Here is a 23,891-nt window from a genome sequence, read left to right as displayed (position 1 = left end):
AGCTACTAAGGAAGGTAACGAGGAGGCTTCTATTGTTAAACTCAGGCCATCATTGCGACTTGCGTCGTCTGGGTCTTGGGTCTTTTTGACGGAGGAGGGGGAGGGACACAGTCAGCCTTCAGCCTTCAGCCTCGAAGGAGTGGCGCACGGACGTTCTTGGGAGAAGGCTGGTGGCATGTAGCAATCTGAAACGCGGTGCAATCTTGCAGGTCTCATGCGCGACTGAGTGGGGGAGGAAGCGTGTCGCGCAGGTTGTGTTTTATTTTTTTGCCCTTTGTTTGTTCCCTTTGTTGTTCTAATTGAGGGGGTGGGAGATTTCTCGCGCATGCAGCCAGGGGAGCTTTCTTTAGATTGTTCAGGACTCTTTTTTTGGGCGCATTGCATTCAACTATTGGAATTCAGGAGGAGTCAGCATGCATCTTCTCTAGAGGGGTATTGGATATACAGACCAGCGAGCTATGTTTGTAGCCAACATACCTATTATGAAGATGTAACTCTGTACCTGCATACAGAACTCGTAGGGACGGATCTGGTCCTCGTAGCTGGGGAGCTGGCAGCTGGGCATTGGGGCAATAATGGAATAATGGGCACTGACCAGGTGGATGCGCGCGGCAAATTTCCCGGGTCAAAGCCAGAAATAGAAGCAAAGACGGGGGCCTCATTAAGCCTCCCGACTAGCCTAATGGCCACTTTGGGGGGGGGGGGGTGTTGTCTGGTGCCCTGGGTGCCCTGGGTGCCTGGGCAATTGGCATTGCGTTTCAGGTTGGTGGCTCCTGCATCCCTCCTGGTGCCTCCCCCAAACCAATCGCCGTCTGATCCTTTGGCCCCCTTCATCCTCTCCCGACACTGCCCTGACCAGCGCAGGTCATTGTGATTCGCTTTTCGTGCCAGAAGGTGAATCTTGTCCAAGCGCCTAAAGGAGACACCACCACAAGTTACGGGCGCTGACTGGCAGACTCGATTTCTTCCTCTGGTGGTACTTGCTGTCTGCTCCGTGCAATTCACCTCGCTATCCAAACTTGAAAGAAAAAACATCCCACCCCTGGTCCCCCCCCCAACAACCTTCGAGTACTCGACTCCCTCTGTCCAGACCATCGATCGCAAAACTAGCTACTCCGTACTCTGCCCATCTCCACTCCAGCTTGCTTCCTCGTGGGCTCGTCTACTTGGCCGGGTTCAATATTGCGCCATCCCGCGCTCTTCCTCCTTGCTCATTTGCCAGTCGGTCAAAGGCGCTGGTCCACTCGGCGCTCGAAACTGGAGGCTTTGCCCACCTCTCCTCGAATACCAAGTACCCTACCCTTTGTCCACCGGTCCTCGACTTCAAGCCTCAACCTGTCGCAGAGTCCACTCTCGCTTTGCCGCCAGTCCTCGGTGTCTTTGATTTGAACGAAAAGCCGCCGAGTTGCTGCCACCAAATCGTCGCTTGCCCTCCCCCTCCTTTGCGACTTCAACCTTTATTGACCTTCTGGTCGCATCGCTCTATTCGGGTTTCCGCCGCGCATACACTCTATCACCTTTAGCAAGAGGAGGCATTCTGTTGCTTGTCACTCCCGAGGGAAGGCCCTCAGTCCCAAATCCGTATTACAGTCTGTGACTCTGGTGGAGCCGTCATTGTCGGAGAACGGAGGAGACAAAGGAGGAAAGCCTGACTTACTGCGCCGCACACTTTGGATACGCGCTGAAATCTGAAACTGCGGAGGACCAAATCCAGCACACAACCACCGCCATCCCCTCCTCCCAGGGACACTCTAGGGGATTTGCTGCAGCAGGGACAAGGAATCCATCTCGCTCTTGTTTTGTGTCGCATGCCTCGCCGTTGTTGCGCCGCGATTGACCGTTCCGGATACCATTAAACTCTTCTGGATTGTTTTGAGGCCTCGACTTTGACCACTGCCAATTATTGTACGTCAGTACCAAAATCCTCGCCGCTCCCTCTTGTCGTCTAATCTTGTGAGACTTATGTGGTGATGCCATGGTCCTTCAACGCGCCCTCGTCGTCACCACTCGTCATCATGTTGAGAGACTCGACGGACTGTCTTGCTAACAATCATCAGCGCAAAAGGTCTTTTGACTTGGCCAACAACCACCAAGACCTCACAAATACAATCCGCCGCTGTGTTCGCCATGGTTCAGCTTCGACGGCTTTGCCAGTAGGCCCCCTCGAACCCTCCCAAATCCCCGGCTCCTCCAGCAAGAGACGACCGCCACTTTACCCGACCAAATACTCGAATATGCCCCCGGTCGAGGTGGGCTCGATCATGTCAACACCGTTCCCGTCCTTCATGTCAGTTGTTGGAAAGCCCGATACGAGCATCTTGAAGGCTATGGAAGAGTTGACGTCCGCTCCGGAGACATTGCCCGAGAGTGACACCCAGATCCTCGTCACCGACGCAAATCCCCCAACAGAGTCGACTGTGCAGCGCTCTGCTCTCTGCTTACACCACCGCGACAGCGTCACCTCGATGACCTCCGCTTCTACAGAGTCATCACCTACCACCACCAATTCAACCTTTGATTCTCCCTTGATAACAGACTCTTCGCCCTCTTCTTCTCCCGAATCAGCCACCTCGAATGCTCCAGTATCCCCTTTTCGGAACATAATGGTCAGACCCTCGGTAGAACAATCGGGGAACCCTCGACAGCAAACGGCACCGCCAACCAGAGAAAATGCGAACGGCCCTCCAACGAAGCCTGCCTTGGTCCCAGAGCTCCCCAAGAATGTCAAGAATCTATCACTAAATATGAGCGCGGTGGTGCTACCCCGCCCTTCGACCGCACTTGGATTCGAGTCCCACGCGTTCTCTGCCCCCGCGTCACCCTCGAAAGACGCTCCTCGAACAGGCCGGAAAAAGCCGAACAATCTGACAATCAGAACCCCTGGGTTTCAACAGGTGACATTCAATCGCGCATTGGACGTGCCTCCAACACCTAGCTCCAGACCGTCGCTACATCACATGGCTTCTTCACCAGCCCTCGCCTCCCTGGCCTCTCCCACGAAACCTCCCCCAGGAGGGCTGTTCCTGCATTTACCCGCCTCTGGCACAGTTCTGTCTGGGTCTGGCTCAGAGTTGAGCAACTCTGTTCAGTCGACCAATCCTCAACTCCCAAAGGTGAAAGAAGAGGACGAATTCCACCCGCAGAGATCACAAGAAACTCAAGAAAGGGGATACCCGAAAGGACCTGTCCTGATATACGACAGCGGGGTCTACCTATACCTGGAGCCGACGGCGCAAGAGGCGAGCCAATTCGACATGGTCATCAATGTTGCCAAGGAAATTAAATGCCCTTTCGAAATGGTTCCACCGAAGAACGAGATTGAACCCCAGACAGCCATTTCGGAGATGTCGTTCAAATCGGCGTGGGAGTGGCCTCAACCCAACGAAATCCCAACGCCGACTACCCCTCGGCCGAACTTCCACGCTCAAAGGTCGCAGCCTGAATACTTGCATGTGCCATGGGACCATAATTCGGAAATATTGGAGGATCTGTACTCCCTATGTCGACTAATTGATGAAAGAATACAGGCAGGCAAAAAGGTTTTAATACACTGCCAGCTAGGAGTCAGCCGCTCGGCCTCATTGGTAATCGCGTACGGCCTGTATAAAGGCTATCAGCCGGATTTCCACTCGATGTATATGGCGGTGAAGCAACGGAGTGAATGGGTGGGGCCCAACATGAGCCTGATCTATCAATTGACGGACTTCCGGTCAAAGGTTGTCAAGGGAGTCTATGGCGACCATTGCAACAATCCCAAGCCGAGCTGGTGGAAGATACCCTCGTCGGATCCTCCTATCATGGACACACCAGTGGCAAAGCAATCTTCTTGGCTCGGTGAGAGCGCGCCAGTTCAGATGGGTGCTTTTGGCTCTGGGTCTCAAGAGAAAGCTCTGCCGCCGCTGAGGCTTGACAAGGCGCTTCCTCCGGTGCCCCTGTTTCCCCGGGATGAGCAAGCGAATATAATCGCCACACCAGTCAAGTTGAGCCAGATATTGGGAAGTATTGCGAGGCAACCGCCCGAGACCACGAAGCGATTCGTCCCGGAACCGGTTGCTGAGGCACGTAATTCTCCACGTCCTCAAAGCCCTCCACAAAGCGTGTCGCCTAGGCCACTGCCATTCCGCGAGCGATTTGACTCTCCACCTCCCGAGCAGTCACCCAATCCCTCCAAGACGCCCAGGTTAGGGCTCGTGACGAGCTCGCCCAGGATGGATCTCGCCGCTGAGGAACCCGATATTCCCTCGATCTTGTCACCGAGGGCCACAGAATTCATGGTATCCCCATTCGGCATCACGACTGCAGCAGACCTTACCATGGCTAATGGCAATGGCAAGAATGTTAAAAGAGGAGTCTTACTCCCGCGACAATTACAGCAACCTACATCATACGCGCTAGCGGGTCAGATACCGACACCGTTTGACCCTAGGAGTCCCCACCAGCAAGGTGAAGCACCCGAGATATTTCGGAATATCGACGACTTCCTATGAACAGAAGCTACGCATGCAGGACAGGCGGGCAAGGCACGGCCTACTTCATTTTGGATTGATGTCTGAAATAGAATGGACATTGTGGAAGCATTTTGAACATAGCGTGGCGTTTTTTCTGGCAAGGGCAATCCCCAGGGACAGCAGAACCATGAAGATAATGGTCAGCATGCATGAAAAGGGGTCTCCAAGCCCTACGAAAAGGATGTTGGGAACTGTCAGTTTCGAACAATTGTACAACTAGTCACGACAGGAATGGATTGTATGGTGGTTTAATGCGTCAAGGGGTGGGAGAGTCCTCGGATCCCACGCCGCCGAGAAGGAGCTACAGAGGAAGCTCACGGTCTGGATCCGTAAGGCGGTCGTCGAGGGATATGTTGCGATTGCAAATGGAGGTTGAAGACATACCTTACACAACTGAGCGAACAGCCATTGTCTGTCTCGACCGTTGAATAAAATTTCATCCATGAATCATAGCGCTGCTTATAGGGTCCGGTAGACGTGGCAGCATTTCATTGTCTTGATCCGTGCGTCTCTACAGCACGGCATCGGATGAGCTGGCGTCGCTGGCGCTGGTGTCGTTGACAAGGCTGCGCTAAGTGAAATGCGGAGCCGTTTGGCGGCCGTTTTACCGTCTGACGTCGATTGCGGATTTGTTTGTTCGGACCTGCTGTACACCCTCCATCCTCACCGTCGTCTTCCGTCCAGATACTTGTATTAGATGGTCTCTTTTCCTCATATGCCTTTCAGTTCTACAGATTAAGTTAAATAGACTACTGCCCCCTCGTCGCTGAGCCGTCGTTTTCCAGCAGCCCCGCCGATGGTTTGGCGAGGCAGCCGCCTGGCCTAGCACAACGCCAAAATGGCCATGGAGCGCACTCGCATCGCGAAGGTTAGATGATCCTTTTCCCTGATGCGCGACAATCTCGGTCCATGAAGCTGACACGGTCTCCCGCATAGGTTGACGACGTGACCCTCTCGCGGCGAGGAACCCAGGTCAACGGAACGTTGCATCTGACACCTCACCACCTCATCTTTGTCCACGCCGCTCCTCCCAGCGCTGACGGCAAGCCTAGTCGACCCCGAGAAAATTGGATAACATACCCCATCATTCACTTCTGTACTTTCCGACCGAGTCCTACCGCCTCCAGACAACCCTCGTCCATCCGCCTGCGCTGCCGCGACTTCACGTTTTATTGCTTCTACTTCAATGATGATCGGAAAGCTAGGGATGTCTACGACAGTGTCAAAGCGTGGACATGCAAGCTGAGCGGGATCGAAAAACTATATGCGTTTTCATATCATCCTACTGGACCCGAAAAAGATGTGGGCGGCAAAGGCTGGTCTCTGTATGACCCCATGCGGGAGTGGAGGAGAATGGGTCTCGGTGATGAGAGCCGTAAGACCAACTGGAGGATCTCCACCATCAACAAGGACTATAGCTTCTCTCCGACATACCCTTCCGTCCTCGCCGTCCCGGCGAACATCTCAGATAACACTCTGAACTATGCAGGGCGATATCGATCGAGAGCCAGAATACCGGTTCTCACTTATCTTCATCCGGTCAACGATTGCACTATTACTCGTTCATCTCAGCCACTTGTTGGGGTCAGAGGAAATAGGAGTATTCAGGATGAAAAGCTCGTTGCAGCTATCTTCAACACTACCAGGGCTGAACGACCACTATCTGCCTATAACTCTCCGCCGCCGGAAAGGGAGGATTCTGGATCTAGTAAAGATACCAACTGCGCCGTGGTTCTGGATAGTGATATCTCGCAAGCAGACGCCGAGGCCGTTGAAGATGCCATCATTTCCAGGTTTCGCGGAGACGACGATGCGCCAGATGGCTCAGAAGACAGAAGGCCCATGGTTTACGGAGCACAACAGCGAAACATGATTGTGGATGCTCGTCCCACCATCAATGCCCTGGTCATGCAGACGCAAGGCATGGGCTCCGAGGATATGAGCAACTACAAATTTGCTACCAAGGCATATTTGGGAATCGACAATGTTCATGTCATGCGAGATAGTCTTCAGAAAGTCATCGATGCGTTCAAGGATTCTGACCTGACTCCATTGGGTCCGAACCAGGAGTTGCTGCAGAAGAGCAATTGGCTGAAACATATTGGCCTTATTCTGGATGGCTCGGGATTGATTGCTCGACAGGTGGGGTTGCAACACAGCCATGTCTTGATCCATTGCAGTGATGGTTGGGACAGAACTAGTCAGTTGTCGTCTCTCAGCCAGATATGTCTTGACCCGTACTACCGCACGATGGAGGGCTTCATGGTTCTGGTCGAAAAAGATTGGCTGAGCTTCGGCCACATGTTCAAACATCGTTCGGGATTCCTGAATTCGGAAAAGTGGTTTCAGATCGAGAATGAGCGAATCAGCAGAGGGGTTGAGGATGTGGACGGCAAGGAAGAGAAGAGCGGCCCCATGGCAACTTTCGAAAATGCATTCCTCACTGCGAAGGGGTTCTTTTCCAACGCCAAGAACAACGAATCAAGAGAGTCGATCAATGTGGACTCGGACGCGGACATGCCTGGTAACTATGATTCGGAGTCTCAACCAGGAAGACGGATCGTATCTGGGGCTGGGAAGAAGGAGAAAGAGAAGCCGGTCACCAAGGTCAAGGAGACGTCCCCAGTCTTCCACCAATTTCTGGATGCAACATATCAGTTGCTGTACCAATATCCCACCCGATTCGAGTTCACGGAACGATTCCTTCGACGTCTCCTCTTCCATTTGTATTCCTGCCAGTACGGAACATTCCTGGGCGACAACGAAAAGGAACGCAAAGAAGCTCGACTCAGTGAGCGCACACGAAGTGTATGGGATTATTTTCTCGCCCGCAAGCAAGAGTTTCTCAACCCAAAATACGATCCCGTCATCGACGACAACATTCGTGGCAAAGAACGCCTGATCTTCCCCAAGCCCGACGAGGTGCGATGGTGGAACGAACTGTTTGGCCGCACGGACGATGAAATGAACGCCAAGCCCCAACCTCTTGTCAAGCCACAAACTAATGGTGCAAGTGAAGGGGGTGGGACTGAGCTGTGGACATCTCTCTCGGACGCTGGTGGGTCACAAGCTGACTACTCATCCTCTGTGTCGGCGCCTGTGTCCAGGGCTAGGACCCCTGTGCTTGTAGGGCTGGAGACGAGCGAGGCGAGTGTCGGGTTGACTAGTTCTCTTTCTGCAAAGTTGCATCCCAAGCTGCAAGAACCGACGACGGATAGGGCGAGGATGCCTGCGCCCTCTGGGTCTACGCTTGACCTATCGCGATCGGGATCTCGGGCGGCATCGCCAATGCCGAGAGAATCGTTTTCGAGATCAAGAACACCTATCCCCATGGCTTCATCGCCGAAACCCGAGTTGAGGAGTTCCAAGGGCCCGCAGGATGAGCTCATGATGAAGAAAGACCGTGACGACGACGTGAAAACGAGCGACCGCCTCCGAGCCGTTAAGGACGACTCGGCAGCTCCGAATATTCTTTCTACTTCAGACCAAAGCACGGTCATGATCCACCATTTCCCTCACGGGCAGCAAGCACAAGCAGCCCCACTGCCGGCCAGTCCGAGCATGTCCCCCACCATCAAACCGCAGGAGTCGGGTCAAGATAGAGAGAGACAGATAGAAGAACCCCCAAAGCAAGACCAAGACACGGACGGGAAAAGAGAGGCCGAAAAGGACAGTTCTACCGGCGAGACCAGAGATCCGGCAGAGCCGCTGGTAGACGATCTAGATCCCCTAGGTATCGGTGAGGCCAAGGACATCCCGATGGCGCAGCAGAGTCTGTCGATGTCCATGCGGGCGAAGAGAAGAGAGCAGATGGAGTTGTTGATGAAGTGACGTTGCCAATGACCGGAATGCTTGGTGGCCCTTCTTGGTTATCTGGGACGGGGAGGATCGGGGCTGGGACTTGGGGGGCAAAGTCTCGAGAACATACATGGCGTTATGGTTTTCAAGACGGATGAGCGCTGGTTTGCATGGATCTGACATGCAGTGGGAGTGTTTTCTGTTCCAAAGACAAGGCGCCACAGCACAGAATGGCTTTGCGAGAGAGGCGAGGAGAGCAGACTGTCTTAGCAAATGTGACAAACAAGCTGTTCTCAGTCCAACGCAAGCAAGGGCCCCCTTTCCGCCAGCACCAAATCCGGAATGATTTCTCTCGTAGGGACGGCCAGGGTATCTTGCTGGCTTGAAAGTCTTGGGGTTTTTGCCCTGCTGATCGAAGTGAAGGGCGGATTGGTTGAGGGAGTGGCTCTGCCGGCGGCTCTACGCCCCCACATTGGAGCGATACTTTATCCCCATGTCGTTGGAGAGGTCGACATCTGTGACGATCAATCGGGGAGAGCCAGAGGGGGTGTGGGACTTGATTCCATTGATCTATGAGTATCTGAGATGGAACACCCAATCCGGCTAACCTTCCCAACAAGGCTGAGCCCTCCGTATTTTGCGTGTGGAGAAGATAAACGAGGTTGTGGGGTCGAGGCATCAAGCAAAGATGGGGAAAATGTCTTGACGTACGAGGTATTCGGTACCTTGATCTGCGCCAGCCACTCAGTTGCGTCCTGTTAAGCGACACACCCAGGACTAAAACGCACCACCGCTGTCTATCGCAGCCGTTTGGCCCAGCATTCTGCGGTCAGATTCTGCCATAGCTGACGCACAGCCTCCCTCGCCGCCGGTCAGGGAGCCCTGAATTGACGCAAGGCTCCGGTGCAAGGATGCATGGCAGGAACAGCACCATGTCTGCATATGCCCAGTCAAATTATGCCGGAGAGGCTTCTCTTCAACCCTCTTCGCACCATCCACACTTGTACAAGGCCCCACAAACTTGAAGCTAATGAGCCCCCTGATTGAGACCTTGGAGTAGAGACGACAGAGACATCATAGTAGCTGTCGGTGAACAGTGGATTGAAATGTCTGTTGGAGTAGGGACTGTAAGTTGCTGTCCGGAGACAGTCCTCCTTCACTTCTTCCTCCAACCTGCTCCAACCCCTTCCACTCCCCGTGGGAGGGGGCCCGGGTCGACATTCACACACCGTGGCGTGTTCTATAAGTTATATGCCCAGGAACCATCCATGGTTCAAAGGACTCCAGCTCTCTCCCGAGTCCCCATGAGACTTTTCACGATTCGTGGACGGCCATGATTGTCAAATCCTTTGTTGTCCAAGGCTTGCTTCAGCTGGGCTGGGCAGCCACTGTCTCCAATGCCCAACAGGCCTCATCGGCAGATCTGACCGTTTGCTCAGCGCCGTTCAGTCAGGTTGCGACAAACGCCAGCGACAGCAACATCTGGCCCTGGCAAACCTACAAATCATCTTCTGCAAAACCTCCCGCCTTGTTGATCAACAGCACGGGGGAACCACTGTACGAAGGCCTGCTGGTCTTCGCCACGGAAGATGGACCAGTGCCGGCTGCAAGGCAACAATCACCATTGATCATGACTGACGGCGGAGAGCTCGTCTGGAGTGGGCCGGATGAGATCACCTACAACTTCCGAGTGCAAACCCTGTTCGGCGCCCCTGTCTTGACGTACTGGTCCGGCGAAGGCACGGCCGGTGCCGAATCGGTGGCAGGCCACGGGTATGGGCAGGTGAAGATCCTGGATACCAAATACAACACCATACACCGTGTTTGCCCCCGGATCAACCTAACCTTGCCTCCCGGAACCTCGGGGGAATGCATCATCGACGTCCACGAGTCCTATATTACGCCTCGGAACACCATGCTGGTCTCGGCGTACAACACCACGAAGGCTGACCTGACAAGCGTCGGCGGGCCCAAGGACGGTTGGATTCTCGACTCTCTAGCCGTCGAGGTCAACATAACGACGGGGGAAGTCATGTGGACGTGGAGTCCGCTGGCTCACCTGGCACTCAAGGGAAGTAAATTCCCGCTGGCGGGGACAGGCCACAACACCAGCCTCCCGTGGGATTTCTTCCATATCAATGCCATTCAGCCCCTCGGGGAGAATTACCTCATCAACAGTCGTCACTTTTGGACAACCTATCTCGTGAACGCGACGGGGGACATTATCTGGGAGATCAATGGCTTCGACGGAGGGGACTTTGGGTCTTTACCCGAAGGCGGGAAATTCGTAGGTTTCACACTCTCCTATGTTATCGAGGCTCTTCATTGCTTACCGCTCTCCTAAGTCCTGGCAACACTTTGGCCGTCTGGAATACCAAAACTCCACCGCCGCCCTCTTGCATTACTTTGCCAACAACAACGGCCTGCCGGGGGCGGCGCCACAGCTGACCACGGGCCTGATGCTCCAACTCAGTCTCCCGCCGGACAAATCGTCGCCGCCGAAGCTCGTCACCAATCTGACGGACCCCCTGGCCCAAATCGCCGCGTACTCGCAGGGCTCCTACACTCCCCTGCCCAACGGCAACTCCCTCATGGGGTACGGCGCCAACGCCGTCCTGGTAGAGTACGGCCCCGTGACCGGCGCGACGGGCACGACGGGTCGCGTGCGGTGGAGCGCGCAGCTGGGCTACGGCGAGCAACTCTCCGTGTACCGCGCGTACAAGCAGGCGTGGCACGCCACGCCGGCGACGGCCCCGGACTTGGTGGTCCTGGAGGCACAGGACGAGGACGCCCTCGCGCTCTGCGCCGCCAATTCCACCGCGCGCGGCTACGTCAGCTGGAACGGCGCCACCGACGTGACGGACTGGGTCGTGTACGCGGGGTCGTCCAAGACGAGCTTGAAGCCCGTCGCGCAGGTCAAAAAGGCTGGGTTCGAGACCCAGTTCGTCGTCCCGGCGGGGGCGGCGTTCGTGCAGGTTGGGGCGATGGAGAACGGCGGCAACGCCGTGGTCAGGACGTCCAAGGTGGTGGCCGTGGGGTAGATTGGCGCCATTGAGACTGCATGGACTAGGCGGACCTGCACGGGATAACTATCAGAGGCTGTGTAATGAGTTACATAGATAGATGATGTTGTCGCGCACATCGATTTATCAGCCTGGCTGATCTCTGCCACCGTCTACGGTCACACCGCATGCACATGGCAATTAGATTCTCACTTGCCAAGCTAGTCATCCAGGAATTCGCTTAAATCGCTGGCCCAAGATGCTTCCGCTCCACCTTCTCCTTTGCAGCCAAGAGTGACGCGCAAGAAGATATGCCAGTCTCGCCAATCAAACTCTGCTTCCTGTATAACGGCCCACGTTGTCTCGGAATCGCTTTCATGGTGCCCACCGCCGGAGGAGGTAGCTCTCCTGTCTTCGTCGAATTTCTGCCGCATGTCCTACAGTAGAGTGGTGGAGGCCAGTCATGAGGAAAGCACTGAGAAAAGCGTTCGAGGGCATTCGAGACGCGGTGGATGGGAAGGAGGACGAGACTGAGAGTATGTCATGTCCTCTAACAGGCCAAAAGGGAGACACGGAGAGCTAGTCGAGGTCGAGGTCGAGGTCCTGCCCGACTGACTGGCTCTCTCACTTCTCGTCAACATACGCCTTCATCTTCACCAACATCTCTGTCCCCACGACAAGCACACCCAGAAACCATCCCCTCCCATTGGCATGCGTCCCTTTCTACTCTTCCATCAAAGTACAGTTCTGATACGAGGTATTCTCTACAGCTCCAAAGCAACGGCCCGAGCCGCACCCCTCCCTGTCCTACCACCAACCGACTCGACCGACCTCCAAAGACATCCTTCGATATCGCTACCAGCACGCCACCAATCTCGGCGGGATTTTCATCCTCGAACAATGGCTGTTCGGGAGTATGTACGACGAGGGGGTCTCGGGGAGCAGCGAACTTGACGCTGTCGTCGCGTGAGTGTCTTTTTGCTTTTCCGTGCGTCCGTCTTCTCACTGGAGACTTCGCCAGGTCCATCAATGCCCGTGGCCTCGACGCCACCCGCCAGAAATGGGAGGCTCACTGGGCCAACGCGCTCGCCGACTCGGACCTCGACTGGCTGGCCAACTCCGCGCGCTGCAACGCAATCCGGTTGCCCATCGGCTATTTCACCCTGGGTCCGGCCTTCTGTGCCAACACGGCCTTCGCCGCGGCGCCCTCTCAAGTCTATGTCAACGCGTGGTCGGCCGTGAAGCAGCTCGTCTGGCGGTGTTTCCAGCGCGGCATCGGCGTGCTCATCGACCTGCATGGAGTCCCTGGCGGGGCAAATCACGAAACACACTCGGGCACGAGCAGCGGCAAGGCCGAGCTCTGGGGCAACCCGTCCAACCTTGAGCTCGCGACCCGATGTCTGGTGTTCATCGCGGAAGAGACGGTTCGGGACCCGCAGCTGGCAGGTGTTATGGGGCTCCAACTCTGCAACGAAGCCATCTTCGACCCGCCGGGGATGTACGAGTGGTACAACGAAGTCATACAGCGGATATCTGCCCTGGACGCTTCGCTCCCCGTCTACATCAGCGACGGGTGGGACTTGGGTCGCGCGGTCCGGTTCACTCGAGCTTACAACAATCCGTGGGCGCCGACCTGCCCGGTGATTGTGGACACGCACAAATACTGGACGTTTGACGAGAAGGACACGTCGCGCTCACCGTACGAGATCATCGAACAGGTCCGGACCGAGCTTCACGAGCTCGACTCGACTCTTGTGGGCAATGTCTTTTCCCACAAGGCCGCCGTGGCGGTGTTCGTTGGCGAGTACAGCATGGCTCTGGCGCCTCAAACATGGAGCAAAGCGCCCCCCGACCAGAAAGCTGAGCTGATGCGGCAGTTCGGCCAGGCTCAGAGTCAAAGGTGGCAGAGCATGGCGTCTGGGTCGGCGTTCTGGACGTTCAAGATGGACTGGATGCCGGGTTGGGAATGGGGGTTCAAGGCATCCTGCGATGGTGGACAGATTGTGCCCCCGAAGCAATTTGCGCTGACCGTGGGCGAGATTCAACGCCGACTGGCGCGGGCGGACGAGGAGAGGCCCCGGCTCTTATCCTCTGCATTTCAGGGACACGCCGAGTACTGGAAAACCGCGAGTCCGGGGGCCAACTTCGACGACCACCGGCTGTACACCGAAGGCTGGAATCTGGGATGGGCTGATGCCCGCGATTTCTTCGCTGCGCGTTTGGAAGGGCAACTTCTTGGGGCCCCTGGGTCCAGCCATGGAGCTCCGGCTCTGGGAGAGAATCTACCCCTGGCGGCAGACATGATTGGCGCGGTGGATCTCTGGATCCTCAAGCGCATGCGTCAGGCAGGAGCTGCAGATCCGCAGGTCTGTCCGCTTGGGTGGGAATTCGAGCACGGGTTCCGCAGAGCCGTGAGGGACTTTGAGGGTGTCGTCCGCGCATAAAGACGGCGAGAGGTGATGATAGGGGTGTTAGAAGAAGACGCCTGGCTGGGTTTCAATAGAGACATCCGAAACAATCCGTCAAAGGCCACACTCTCACTCTGACCCAGAGTCCAAGACACCGAAACAAAACAGCAAATAGCAAACGGGCAGTCGATGAGAGGACAATAGGTGAGCTGAGCGTGTACTGTTGTCTGAGCCTAGTGTGCGCAGCAGAAACAAAGAGACAGATGCCCTTCCGCCGTTTGTTTGTCGTTCTGCACATTGCCTGAGTACCAGCCAGTTTGGTGAAGGCGGTCACTCTGATACTCAAGAAAGACGCTGGAAATCCAAAAACAGGCCGGCCGGCCGGCCGTCACCGCCTTCGTCGATTCACGAATACCGTGTTTGGTACTTTCGGGCCGGTCACCTAGGGGAGATATACCTTAAGTAGTGAAAAACAGGCTGCTCATCACCTTCTTCGTCGGTTCGTGAATGCCATATCTAGTATATTTCGGGGCGGCCACCTGGAGGATATGCCTAAAGGAGTGAAAAACAGGTCGTTCGTCACCGCCTTCGTCGGTTCACGGACACCCCATTTGGTACTTTTGAGGCGGCCGCCCGGAGGATATCCCTGTAGAAGTCAAAAACAGGCTGTCCGTCACTCCCTTCGTCGGTTCGTGAAGTCCAGTTCTAGTATATTTCGGGGCGGGCACCAGAGGGACATGTAAGTCCACCTGATTGATGAAAGCCAAAAACAGGCTGTCCGTCACCCCCTTTCGTCGGGTCGCGAAAAGTCCACATGCGGTCATTTGACAGGACAGGCATGCTCCCGAAGGATATGAAGAATGTCTCTTGAACCGTCAAAAACAGGCTGTCCGCTTCACACCTCATCGTCGGGGCGCGAAAAGCTACATACAGGAAGTTCCTTGGTAGATGATACAAAGCAACCCCCCCGTCAAAGTGAAGCCTCTACCCACCGGTCAATCCCCTTACGTCGACGCACCAGGAAACTACCTTTGGGCGCCTCACGTACGAATCACAAAGGAGACTCGACTCGTTGAAAATAGTAGAGAGATCTCTTGGCCGTCACCCTCTTCGTCGGTTCGCGAGGAATTACTTTGGGATGGTTCCCTGGGATAGGACAAAGGATGGCCGATAAAGTGAAGAATCTGCATCTGCGTCACTCACCCGGTTCGTCGGTTTGTGGAAATGCTACTTTTGGGGGCGTTGGACTGAGATTGTACGATGAACGGGTAACCCTATCGAAGTGAAGTGTCTGTCACCGCTGTCACTCGGCCTTTTCGTCGGCCATCGAAAAGCCGTAGGTGGGAGCCATTCGAGACGGACCGCCTCCAAGGTACAAACATCCGTCCCCGATCTCTGGGACAGCACCGCCGAGTCAAAAGCGGCTATCACGGGGAGGGGTTGCCGAATGGGTCTTGCTCTGGAGCAACAGCCCTCCCGGGCGGACTCGAGGCTGCAGGGGTCGAGCATGGAGCGATGAGTTCTATTTCAACGCCGCAGGACCTTTGACAGGATGGAGACCAGAAACAGGCTTTCGATGTCGTCCCACTGAAAGGGATTGCCCCCAAGACCACCCACGCTCTGTCCGTGCCGGAGGCATGAAAGCACAAAGACCTGACACACGGTATTCAGGCCGCCCAAGAACAAGAGAACTGTGTGGGCAGTCGAAGAAAGATTTTTGACTTCCCACTTCGAGAGCCAAGTTGCCGCATGCGAGACTACGGCCTTGCACTCTGTGTCGATTGCTTCATACCGACAATCTCCCACGACGGTGTCCAGCATGGGAAGTGCATCCATGCATACACACTTGGTGATCTTACCAGGGTTGTCTATGGACAGCCTGAAGACTGCGGTCGAGGTAGCTGATGGGCATCGAAAGGCAGCAAGGCAGTGACGGGAAAGTTGCAGAACAGGGACACGACACCAGGAAGACGAAGGAGCACTGACATGCAAACGTGAAACAGAATGGCTCGCTTCAAGGCACAAGATCCCCAGTGGAAGGGAAGACAGCAAAGGCGTAGCTTGAAGCGAAACGTCAGGAAAGGCATAAACCAACGATTGGCTCCGAGGCCCTAGAAGTTTTGAGCCATGTTTTCTTGAGCTTCCTTCTTTTCCAAAACCGCATGAATGGCGCGGTGGACAGTGTTGTGGAATGAGGGATTTGATGTCGCACCGTCATCCATCAACGAAGGATCTTTGTTCACGCCCGTTCCAGGACGGACGATCCACCGCCGTGCAGCTGCAGGAAGGATAGCAAGATGGGCAGCCCCCGGGCGCCTAGTGACTTAACCTTTTCTTGCTTTCTTCAAGGAAGTTCGGATGTGTTCGAGGCAGACACGTTGGCGCGGCCACTTCAGGAAGTAATACGTCGTCCGAGTCATTGGCTCTATCGGTCTCATCAACTTGCGAGGGCCGTTTGATGGATGGCGGAGGCGATGTCGAGATAAGAATACGCGTTGCACTTTCTCCAGCCAGGCAATCCATTCACACCCGCCTCTGGCGCCCGGGCAATCAGCCGACAAATCGCTGTCGAGAATGCTAGGGCTGTTGCCTATCCCGCCCAGTTTCCCCGCAAATGGTTCGCAAAGTCTGCCTTTCAACATCAATGACGATGTGGATATCGGATACGCGTTGGATGTTGGTCGCCGTGTGGCTGATAGCGGGCGGGGAAGCAACCAAGGGACGCCTGATCGATGGTGGCAGTGGCAAGTCGACAGGAACGAGACTCGGAAGAAGTTGATCGTTGAGGGGGAACAACCAACGACATTTCACCACTGGGGGGCTGAGAGCCACCAATACAGAACAGGAATCCCAAGAGACAGCCTCTGAGAGGAGAGATATGGGCTCGGTGCTTCTGAATACTGAGACATTCGCATATTCCACAAGCATACAAGCATGGATGGACTTCTGACGCAGCACGCCCGAGCGCAAATCGGGGACTTTCGTTGTGATTGCTCTCAGACTTTCCATCCCAGGAAACTCGAAGATCTTAGCCCGGGGGTGGCATCGAGGAGTTTCAGGTCCGCCACTGCAGCAGCAGATCCAGGACGTTTCAAACAGTCGCGAAAACGCTCGGTGGCATCATGTGATCCAGGCACACCAGGTTGCAATTGCTGCTTGCCTCCACCGGAGTTTTTGCCGTTGGAACGTCTCGGAACCGTTCTATGCATTTGCCACTGGCAGGTGGCAGAGTATGTCTAGTCGTGACTCGATATACTGTGAGCATAGTGGACGTGGCCAGTGCGGCTTTCAACCATGCTCTTCACAGAGCTTGAATGCTGTGAACATGCCAAAACGGGTCAGGCGGCCATCCCAGGCATGAACATGAGACTCAGGCGAGAAAAAAAAGAACGCATCGTCCATTGGGATAGAACTGACCAATAGGCGACACCAGCGGACTCGGTTCGAGAGAACGGCACCATGAGGGTGTCGACACTCAGCCAATGGCCTCGCGTATCACCTTGGGTTGATGCACACGTCAACTGTATTCTCAGCCACAAGGCGAACACGGATACCGGCCAGTAATGGCAAAAGTGGGCGGCTAAGCGGCCTTATCTGTAATAAGGAGCGGTAGATGTTAATTGTTACTTGTACCCGAAGACGTCCTTCGGAGGCCCCCCAAAGTCCGAAGCAACAGGCATCAGCCACAGACGTGGCGAGTGATGTCCTGGATAGTTCGACGTCGCAAGGTTTGCAACAAAGTTACGGAGTTCTTGCGATCGACGGTGCTTTCGTGGATTGCCTTTGGGTTGGGCTGGGTTTACAGCGAGCACAGGGAGGCTGGGTTGGGTCTCGAAGCCTTTGCTGGCGATGAAATGAGGCTGAAAATGATCGAGTTGCGTGGAACGTGCGCAAGGACGCTGTGTCACACTCCATGCTTGCCTCGCCGTCCAGTTGTCGTGTTGACTTGTGGATTGGGAACAACATTGCTCTGCATGGCCGCCCTCGGGAACCGATTCGGTGCTCTGTGAAGCCAACGATAGTAATAGGTTGCGTCCTTGCCTGGGCTACGTTCTGGACCTCTGCTCAATCAACCCAGGTTGGGCATTTACGAACACGATAATGGGAAGAAGACGGGACCTCTGGCAAGGGTCCGGATTCGCTGTCAGAGTAGGCACAACACCCACTGGAGTTCGTGACCTAAACTCTGTCAGATGTGTGGACAAAGATACTTACATGTGATCGACCTGAAAGTGTGACACGCAAGGAAGCAAGCGGCAATGGCTTTACTGGTGCGTTTTTAATTGGTGAAGGAAGCGCTTTATGACATGTCCGCAAAGATTCGAGAACGTGTCTCAGGGAATCGATCGGGAACACAGTCTCTGGTGGCGCAAGGGTACCCCTCCAACATGTCTGAATGACTGCCTTGAGTATACTCGTATTCCGGGTTGTCAGGCAGTAGTCTGGGACATGGCGTAGGAGATCGTTGTGGGGGTTGGGCAAGATCGAAGATGTAGCCAACCCTGAGCTCATAGAGCCTCAGATCGAATGCCTGCTCTTACACAAAACTTCCATGGTGTATTGCCTTGCCCTGTTTTCCAACTTTCTCACTGGCAGATCATGGAATACCGCGTACAAGTAGAAATGGAAGCTGGGAGGGAGCATTCCACCAATCACTGCCAGTCCCATATTCTGGATCACGTCTTCTCTTTACTTTGTTAGGCCTCTGCCGGGTCTGGGGTGCGGTCCGCATGGAGGGCCGCTCGGTTGGCTTATGGGTGGAGCGCAGGGGCCAGGGGGCCGTCAGAAAGAAGCTCCCCAGCGCCACGGATTGGCTGTTGTGATCTTTGGGCGCTTTTGATCGAACGGGTTTGAATGGAGACCACCTGAGCAAGACCTGAGCCGAAGATGCCTTCAATGGGCATTGAAAACCATGGCCATCTGCAAAGTTGCCTGGGGATGGCTTTACACCGCTCTGGTCATGCTTTGGGTTTCCCATGGGCGACATGGACGAGTGAGGGATCGATTTGGGCTGCGCCTCGTAAGCTAGATAGGCTGGCGATGGAGACCATGGGCAAAAGTGATGAACTTGTCCAATGCGATCTCGCCCAGCTTCTGAAGTGGAGGCGTCGAGTCTCATGCAGGCTCACTCACCAGGAAAATGACTTGGCCTCGAGCCCCCAGACGTGACTTGTGGCACGACGTGGGCGAGTAAGAGCAGGGTCACAAGCTTTGTCGCAGTTCCTGGCGTTCGGCACACGATGGCCAGCGACATGCATGGATCAAAGATGGAGCTTCGTGGGGAAGAATGCCACCGCCAGGCCAGTAGAGTCTGCGTTGCTGATGTGAAAGCGTGACACATTACACACTGATGCAAGCGGGCGAGTTTTGGCGACCAGGAGGTCAAATGAAAGTCATTGGAGAAGCGATGGCTTGTTGCCTGGCGTCACGAAGGGCCTCCAAGTCCAAGCAGATGATGGCTAGCGGGCTGATGCAAGTTCGTGATGGACATCCATTCGGAGTCTGGTCTACGAATCATTCAGCGTGACACTCGAGGATGAGTGCTCGGTAGGTGAAGAGAAATGAGCGAGGCAGTCAGAGAGCGAGCGCGACAGGGTCAGCTGGAAGAGAACGAGCAACGAGCAACGAGCAACGAGCAACGAGCAACGAGCAACACCCAAAGTCGATGCCCATTACCTACAAGTAGACTCACCACCTGCTGTTCTATCTTTATGCCTCCTCCAATGCCCCCTCCTACGCTGGGCCGTGGGACGAGAAGCCGCCAACTGGCACTACGGGGGGCACTCGTACATGGATTAACTGGGGCCGGGGCTGACCGTATATCGCTTTCCTCCCGAGTATTCGCACCCTAGTGACCAACTCTGTAGATTGTGTCATGATAGCCATTTGCAATGTACTGGAGGTATTGAAACGCCGTGGCACTGGTGGCACTGGTGGCACCACATGGTCCTGCCGCTCAGATGTCCCCAAACTTCCCCCTCGTGCCTTGAAGTGAGATCGACAGGCCACCACGCCACGTTTTAGGACGACGGCAACCATGGATTTTCGCAGGACCGGCAGGAACAGGCAGTGGATGGTCGACAAACATGCATCAACCCTGGGGCGCGGAATTGTTCGGGGGGGGGGAGGTGGGAGCATCAGGGGATGTGCCATGGATGGAAGGTGAAGAGAAGTTCAACGTTGCTTCTGAGGCAAACAAGGGCCGGGCCCGGTCAGGATGAAGAGCGAGGATGATGGATGGGTGGATGGATGGGTGGGCGAGAAGGTGGGAAGTCGGCGAGGGCCAAATGGCGAATGACGACACAACAAGCCCGCGCCTCTTTTCTGACAGCGGCTCCACCGGCCTGGTTTCTTTTGGCTCGCTACGGCTAGGTGTTTAGGTGGCTCTCTTCTCCGCCCTCCGTAGCATTCAGCACTGCTTAGCTGCTTAGCTGCTTAGCTGCTCGCTGCTCAGCAGCTGCTCGTTCTCTCAGCACTGCCAAACCCTCCAACGGCTCGCCGGAGAATTTGCCAAACGGGTGGCTTTTTGAGTTTTTTTTCCCTTTTCCTCTCACATCAGAGTCCGAGACGGCGGCAATGGCATTATTGGAAGATGCACGAGCAGAAAAAAGAAGGCGGCGGATGGTTGTGCTTGCAGGGAAGCCCGTAGCCATTCACCACCAGGATAACCATCCCATCACTGACCCCCCCCCTTCGTAGCCATTATTTGCCTCTTGTTGCCCTCAGACCCTCACGACCCCAGACCCTCTCTTGGTCAAACCTTCCTGCTCTTTTCCCTCCGTTTGCTTTTCATCCATCCGTTCTCCTGTATCTCAACCCAACCTGCCACGCCCTCAAATCTCTCATCCTTCGACACGTTGACAGGAGCCCGCTCGCTGGTGCCAGTAAAAGTGCCGCATCGAGCACGGCCCCCTTTACATAATCATCCACGCGGATCGGGAACGCTGGCAATCCATCGTCGATCGGTCAAGGGGCAGCGCCGCAGTGGTCGGTCGTTCGTTCGCAAGAGTCCAAGCCATCAGGGCCAGAAGAACAACAAAGAAACACACCACGCTCTCACAGACCACCGCATCGGGACAGCCCCGTAGTCCGTGACTCGGCGCACCCCCCTGGCAGCCTGGATCCCGTCTCGGTGCCGTTGTTTTCCTGCTGGGCTTAACTGGCTTTACTGCCACGGCTGGATCTTGACTCCCCCCCCGTCGTCCCCTTTTGTCCCCAAACGTCAGCGGCTTTAACGCTGCGCATCCGCCAAATACCTCGACTGGGAACTCGAACTTGTCCTCAAAAGACGGTCGACTGATTCCTCACCTCTCTGGAACCTGTTCACCATTGTTCCCATTGTTATTGTTATCATTATTGTAATTATTTTCAACCCATCTCCCCTATTCCCCAGTCCATCATTTTCACCAACCACCTCACCTCGAAAAATCCCCGACCACCGACCGAGGCCAACACAATGCACGCCACGACCCTCTGTTGACCGCCCTGTACAAAAACAACAACACCACCTTCAACCCACTCCTTGGTTGATTTCCACTCCTTCACCCACTTGTACCAGAATTCTACACGACCATGGCTTCACCCATACCTCCCGATCCCTATGTGGCCTTGGGTGTTTCCAAGGAAGCTGATCTCTCTACCATCCGCTCCGCTCACCGGAAACTCGCTCTCAAGTACCACCCTGATCGAATAAAGGATGAAGCTCTGAGAGAAAAAGGCAAAGATGAATTTCAGAAGATCCAGGAGGCCTATGAGATCCTCAGCGACCCTGCCCGCAGGCAACGGTATGATGATCAGGTGCGGTTAGCAGAGCTTCGAAAGGAGTCCATGATGAGAGATCCGCCACCGTCGAGCACAACCACTCGCACCTATCCCATGAGGCCTGCACCGCAAGCAGCCACATCTCAACCCCGTGATTACAACGACCAAGGAAACTACTTTGAGGAAGTCCGCCAACCGCGCGATTCCTATGAATACCGCGACCCTTATGATGACAAACCTCCACGAGCAACCTCGCGAAAGTATGCCGAGTTTGAACGACGCCCCGCCCCGCCTCCCAAGACCTCCGAGAAATCTAGAAAACCCACGGGTGTCTGGCCTGGCATGCCTGCAGCAATGGCAGCTGGCAAGTTCAAGGCTCAAGCAGAGAAGATCAGGAACAGCAAAGCAGACGAGAAGAGAAATGACAAGGAGAAGAGGCGGGAAAGAACGGACAAGGCACAGACCAGGAGACCCGCAAACTTCGAGGGCACAGACAGCGATTCTGATTACACCGAAATTCGCCCCTCGATGAAATCATCTCGGTCCAAGACCACCTCGGCTTTCGATCGTCCTTCGGAGAGACCTCGACCAAGCCCACGGGCCGAACGGTCTCGCGACTTGGAAGAGGAGAGCTTTGATGAGAAATGGGAACGACATCACGAGGAGAGCAAGGCCTATATGGCCAAAGCGAACAACCGCCCTAGTCTGGATCGCAATGGATCAGATGCCTATCAGTACTGGATCGGAGAGTCCAAGGGCAGCGGCCGCAAGAGTGGCTCGGACAATGAAAAGAGACCCGGGTCGTCCAAGGGCCGACGGACACTCCCAGATGACTACTTTCCACCATCTTTCACCAAATCTACAACCTCTCCGTCCAACCTCCGAGCTCATGTCGAAGAGCGTATCCCGTCGAGACCCACGACGCGGGAGCGTGAAAGGGAGCGTGAACGAGACCATGACCGAGAGCGAGAGCGGGAGCGGGAACGGGAACGGGACCGAGATCGTGGCGACCACCGAAGACCCCCGCCTGGCCTGCATCGTTCTCAGACTACACCGATTCCCAAAGTATCGTCATCGAGAAAGGACAGTGCACCGGCCAAAGGCTCCAACTTGAAGCATGGCGAGACAACAATGCACGACTCTGGATATGGCAGCAGTTCCAGTCCGCACACGCCTGAGATGCGGGAAGAGAGCCCGCCTAGGTCGGGCAAATCGCGATATCCTTCGACAACGTCAACCAAGTATCAAATCGTCGATCCGGATCCTGACGCTGATGACTACGGACGAGCCCCAAGGTTGCGGGAGGTGTACGGCGAGTACGACGACCGCTCCCACAGGAGGTATCACCACAGCCCAGAACCCATTGTGGTAGAGCCGTCACGGGACTCTGACCGCAGAAAGGAGAGACCGGAGCGCCCCCGGGTTGATACCAAGAAATCTCGCGGCGCTGCCATGATGCAGGACTTTATCCCACCTTCCCCTACCATGCGACGAAGCGATTCTGCACGATACGAGGAGAGACAATCCCCACGGTCTCCCCGTGACACGCCACCTATCTCGCGCAACAACAGCGGCCGGGAGAAATCATTTGGCGAGACCCTCGAAGACCGAGAGCCCTCGAGATACACCCGACCGTATCCCACGGACAAAGTCCACATAACCCCTCGTCGAGAACCGCAATATTCACAGTACGAGTATCGCGAACCCGATGACCGATCTCGGTTCCGCGACGCTCCCCGAATGACACCACGGCGGCCGTCGGTGAATGCATACTAACGAGCCGATGACTTTTTGCATGCCCTGTTGGGCAGGGCCTCGTCAGTAACCGACACATTCCTCAGCTCGACCCCCTTCCGCTGGGGACAAACTTTCGCAAACCTTCTCTCACGTACATATCAGGAACGAGTCCACTCATGGTCATCTTTGGATTCGTTGCCTTTGTCTAAATACAAGCTTGTCGGGTGACGATTGGGACCGGATGGGGCGGGAGAGGGAAGGGCACGGTTGAATGGATATGAAGAGACATATGGATCAGCATCCGAATAATATGCATCCTGAAGGAGGGTTCAAACAGACATATATCCCAGGTCGACAGGACTTATCGGAACCTACACCACCACATGTGTAGCGCCAGCCTTGAACAAAGGAAAGGAATTTGTCTGGGTTTTAGAGGATCGGATTGTATAGCTCGTATTATATGACAAATAATTCCCCAGTGGGAATTGACGAAATGATGAACCAAATTGAGCATAGAAAAAAAAGTAATCCATATGGTCTTGTTTGCTCTCGGAATTGGATACATCGTGTTTTCATGAGATTGCCTCTGGCCCTTTATGTGGCTAGTGAGTGGCCGTTTTTGTTGACATGGGACATGGATGGAGCATTGAGGTCAGATTAAGCGAGAAAACGCCCCC

General features: G+C 55.1%; 5 protein-coding genes across 7 annotated transcripts; 4 read left to right on the top strand and 1 right to left on the bottom strand.

The window, feature by feature from the left end:
- The first annotated feature begins 999 nt into the window (after nucleotides 1–999).
- PV07_10752 (uncharacterized protein) lies at nucleotides 1,000–4,960 on the top strand. The gene is made up of 2 exons (XM_016398107.1): nucleotides 1,000–1,905; nucleotides 2,058–4,960. Exon 2 carries the CDS (start codon nucleotides 2,235–2,237, stop codon nucleotides 4,485–4,487), a length of 2,253 nt encoding a protein of 750 aa, XP_016245298.1. The 5' UTR covers nucleotides 1,000–1,905; nucleotides 2,058–2,234; the 3' UTR covers nucleotides 4,488–4,960.
- Nucleotides 4,961–5,162: 202 nt separating this feature from the next.
- Nucleotides 5,163–8,764, top strand: PV07_10751 (uncharacterized protein). Its single transcript, XM_016398106.1, has 2 exons — nucleotides 5,163–5,376; nucleotides 5,445–8,764. The coding sequence occupies exons 1-2, from the start codon at nucleotides 5,347–5,349 to the stop codon at nucleotides 8,337–8,339; spliced, it is 2,925 nt and encodes a 974-aa protein (XP_016245297.1). The 5' UTR covers nucleotides 5,163–5,346; the 3' UTR covers nucleotides 8,340–8,764.
- Nucleotides 8,765–11,486: 2,722 nt separating this feature from the next.
- Nucleotides 11,487–14,262, top strand: PV07_10750. Of its 3 annotated transcripts, none has more exons than XM_016398103.1 (3): nucleotides 11,487–11,844; nucleotides 12,079–12,274; nucleotides 12,330–14,262. In XM_016398103.1, the coding sequence occupies exons 1-3, from the start codon at nucleotides 11,772–11,774 to the stop codon at nucleotides 13,750–13,752; spliced, it is 1,692 nt and encodes a 563-aa protein (XP_016245294.1). In that variant the 5' UTR covers nucleotides 11,487–11,771; the 3' UTR covers nucleotides 13,753–14,262. The 3 variants fall into 3 exon arrangements, with proteins under 3 accessions (XP_016245294.1, XP_016245296.1, XP_016245295.1); XM_016398105.1 differs by having other exon boundaries at nucleotides 11,487–12,017; XM_016398104.1 differs by having other exon boundaries at nucleotides 11,487–12,274.
- Nucleotides 14,263–15,672: 1,410 nt separating this feature from the next.
- On the bottom strand, nucleotides 15,673–16,841 carry PV07_10749 (uncharacterized protein). The gene has a single exon (XM_016398102.1). The coding sequence runs from the start codon at nucleotides 16,723–16,725 to the stop codon at nucleotides 16,294–16,296; it is 432 nt and encodes a 143-aa protein (XP_016245293.1). The 5' UTR covers nucleotides 16,726–16,841; the 3' UTR covers nucleotides 15,673–16,293.
- Nucleotides 16,842–20,421: 3,580 nt separating this feature from the next.
- On the top strand, nucleotides 20,422–23,751 carry PV07_10748 (uncharacterized protein). Its single transcript, XM_016398101.1, has one exon. It carries the CDS (start codon nucleotides 21,289–21,291, stop codon nucleotides 23,251–23,253), a length of 1,965 nt encoding a protein of 654 aa, XP_016245292.1. The 5' UTR covers nucleotides 20,422–21,288; the 3' UTR covers nucleotides 23,254–23,751.
- Nucleotides 23,752–23,891: the final 140 nt, after the last annotated feature.

The sequence above is a fragment of the Cladophialophora immunda genome (assembly GCF_000835495.1).
Source record: "Cladophialophora immunda strain CBS 83496 unplaced genomic scaffold supercont1.6, whole genome shotgun sequence".
In the NCBI taxonomy this organism is placed as follows: domain Eukaryota; kingdom Fungi; phylum Ascomycota; class Eurotiomycetes; order Chaetothyriales; family Herpotrichiellaceae; genus Cladophialophora; species Cladophialophora immunda.
The sequence above is the reverse complement of the archived record's forward strand: the minus strand, read 5'-3'. Positions and strand labels throughout refer to the sequence as shown.

What these genes read in the sequence shown, in the direction of transcription:
- PV07_10752 (XM_016398107.1), top strand. Translation starts at nt 2,235, where the DNA reads ATGCCCCCGGTCGAGGTGGGCTCGATCATGTCAACACCGTTCCCGTCC.
- PV07_10751 (XM_016398106.1), top strand. Translation starts at nt 5,347, where the DNA reads ATGGCCATGGAGCGCACTCGCATCGCGAAG. An exon ending in AGCGCACTCGCATCGCGAAG is followed by an intron (nt 5,377 to 5,444) that starts GTTAGATGATCC and finishes TCTCCCGCATAG; the next exon opens with GTTGACGACGTGACCCTCTC.
- PV07_10750 (XM_016398103.1), top strand. Translation starts at nt 11,772, where the DNA reads ATGAGGAAAGCACTGAGAAAAGCGTTCGAGGGCATTCGAGACGCGGTG. An exon ending in GAAGGAGGACGAGACTGAGA is followed by an intron (nt 11,845 to 12,078) that starts GTATGTCATGTC and finishes TATTCTCTACAG; the next exon opens with CTCCAAAGCAACGGCCCGAG. An exon ending in GAACTTGACGCTGTCGTCGC is followed by an intron (nt 12,275 to 12,329) that starts GTGAGTGTCTTT and finishes AGACTTCGCCAG; the next exon opens with GTCCATCAATGCCCGTGGCC.
- PV07_10749 (XM_016398102.1), bottom strand. Translation starts at nt 16,725, where the DNA reads ATGGAAAGTCTGAGAGCAATCACAACGAAAGTCCCCGATTTGCGCTCG.
- PV07_10748 (XM_016398101.1), top strand. Translation starts at nt 21,289, where the DNA reads ATGGCTTCACCCATACCTCCCGATCCCTATGTGGCCTTGGGTGTTTCC.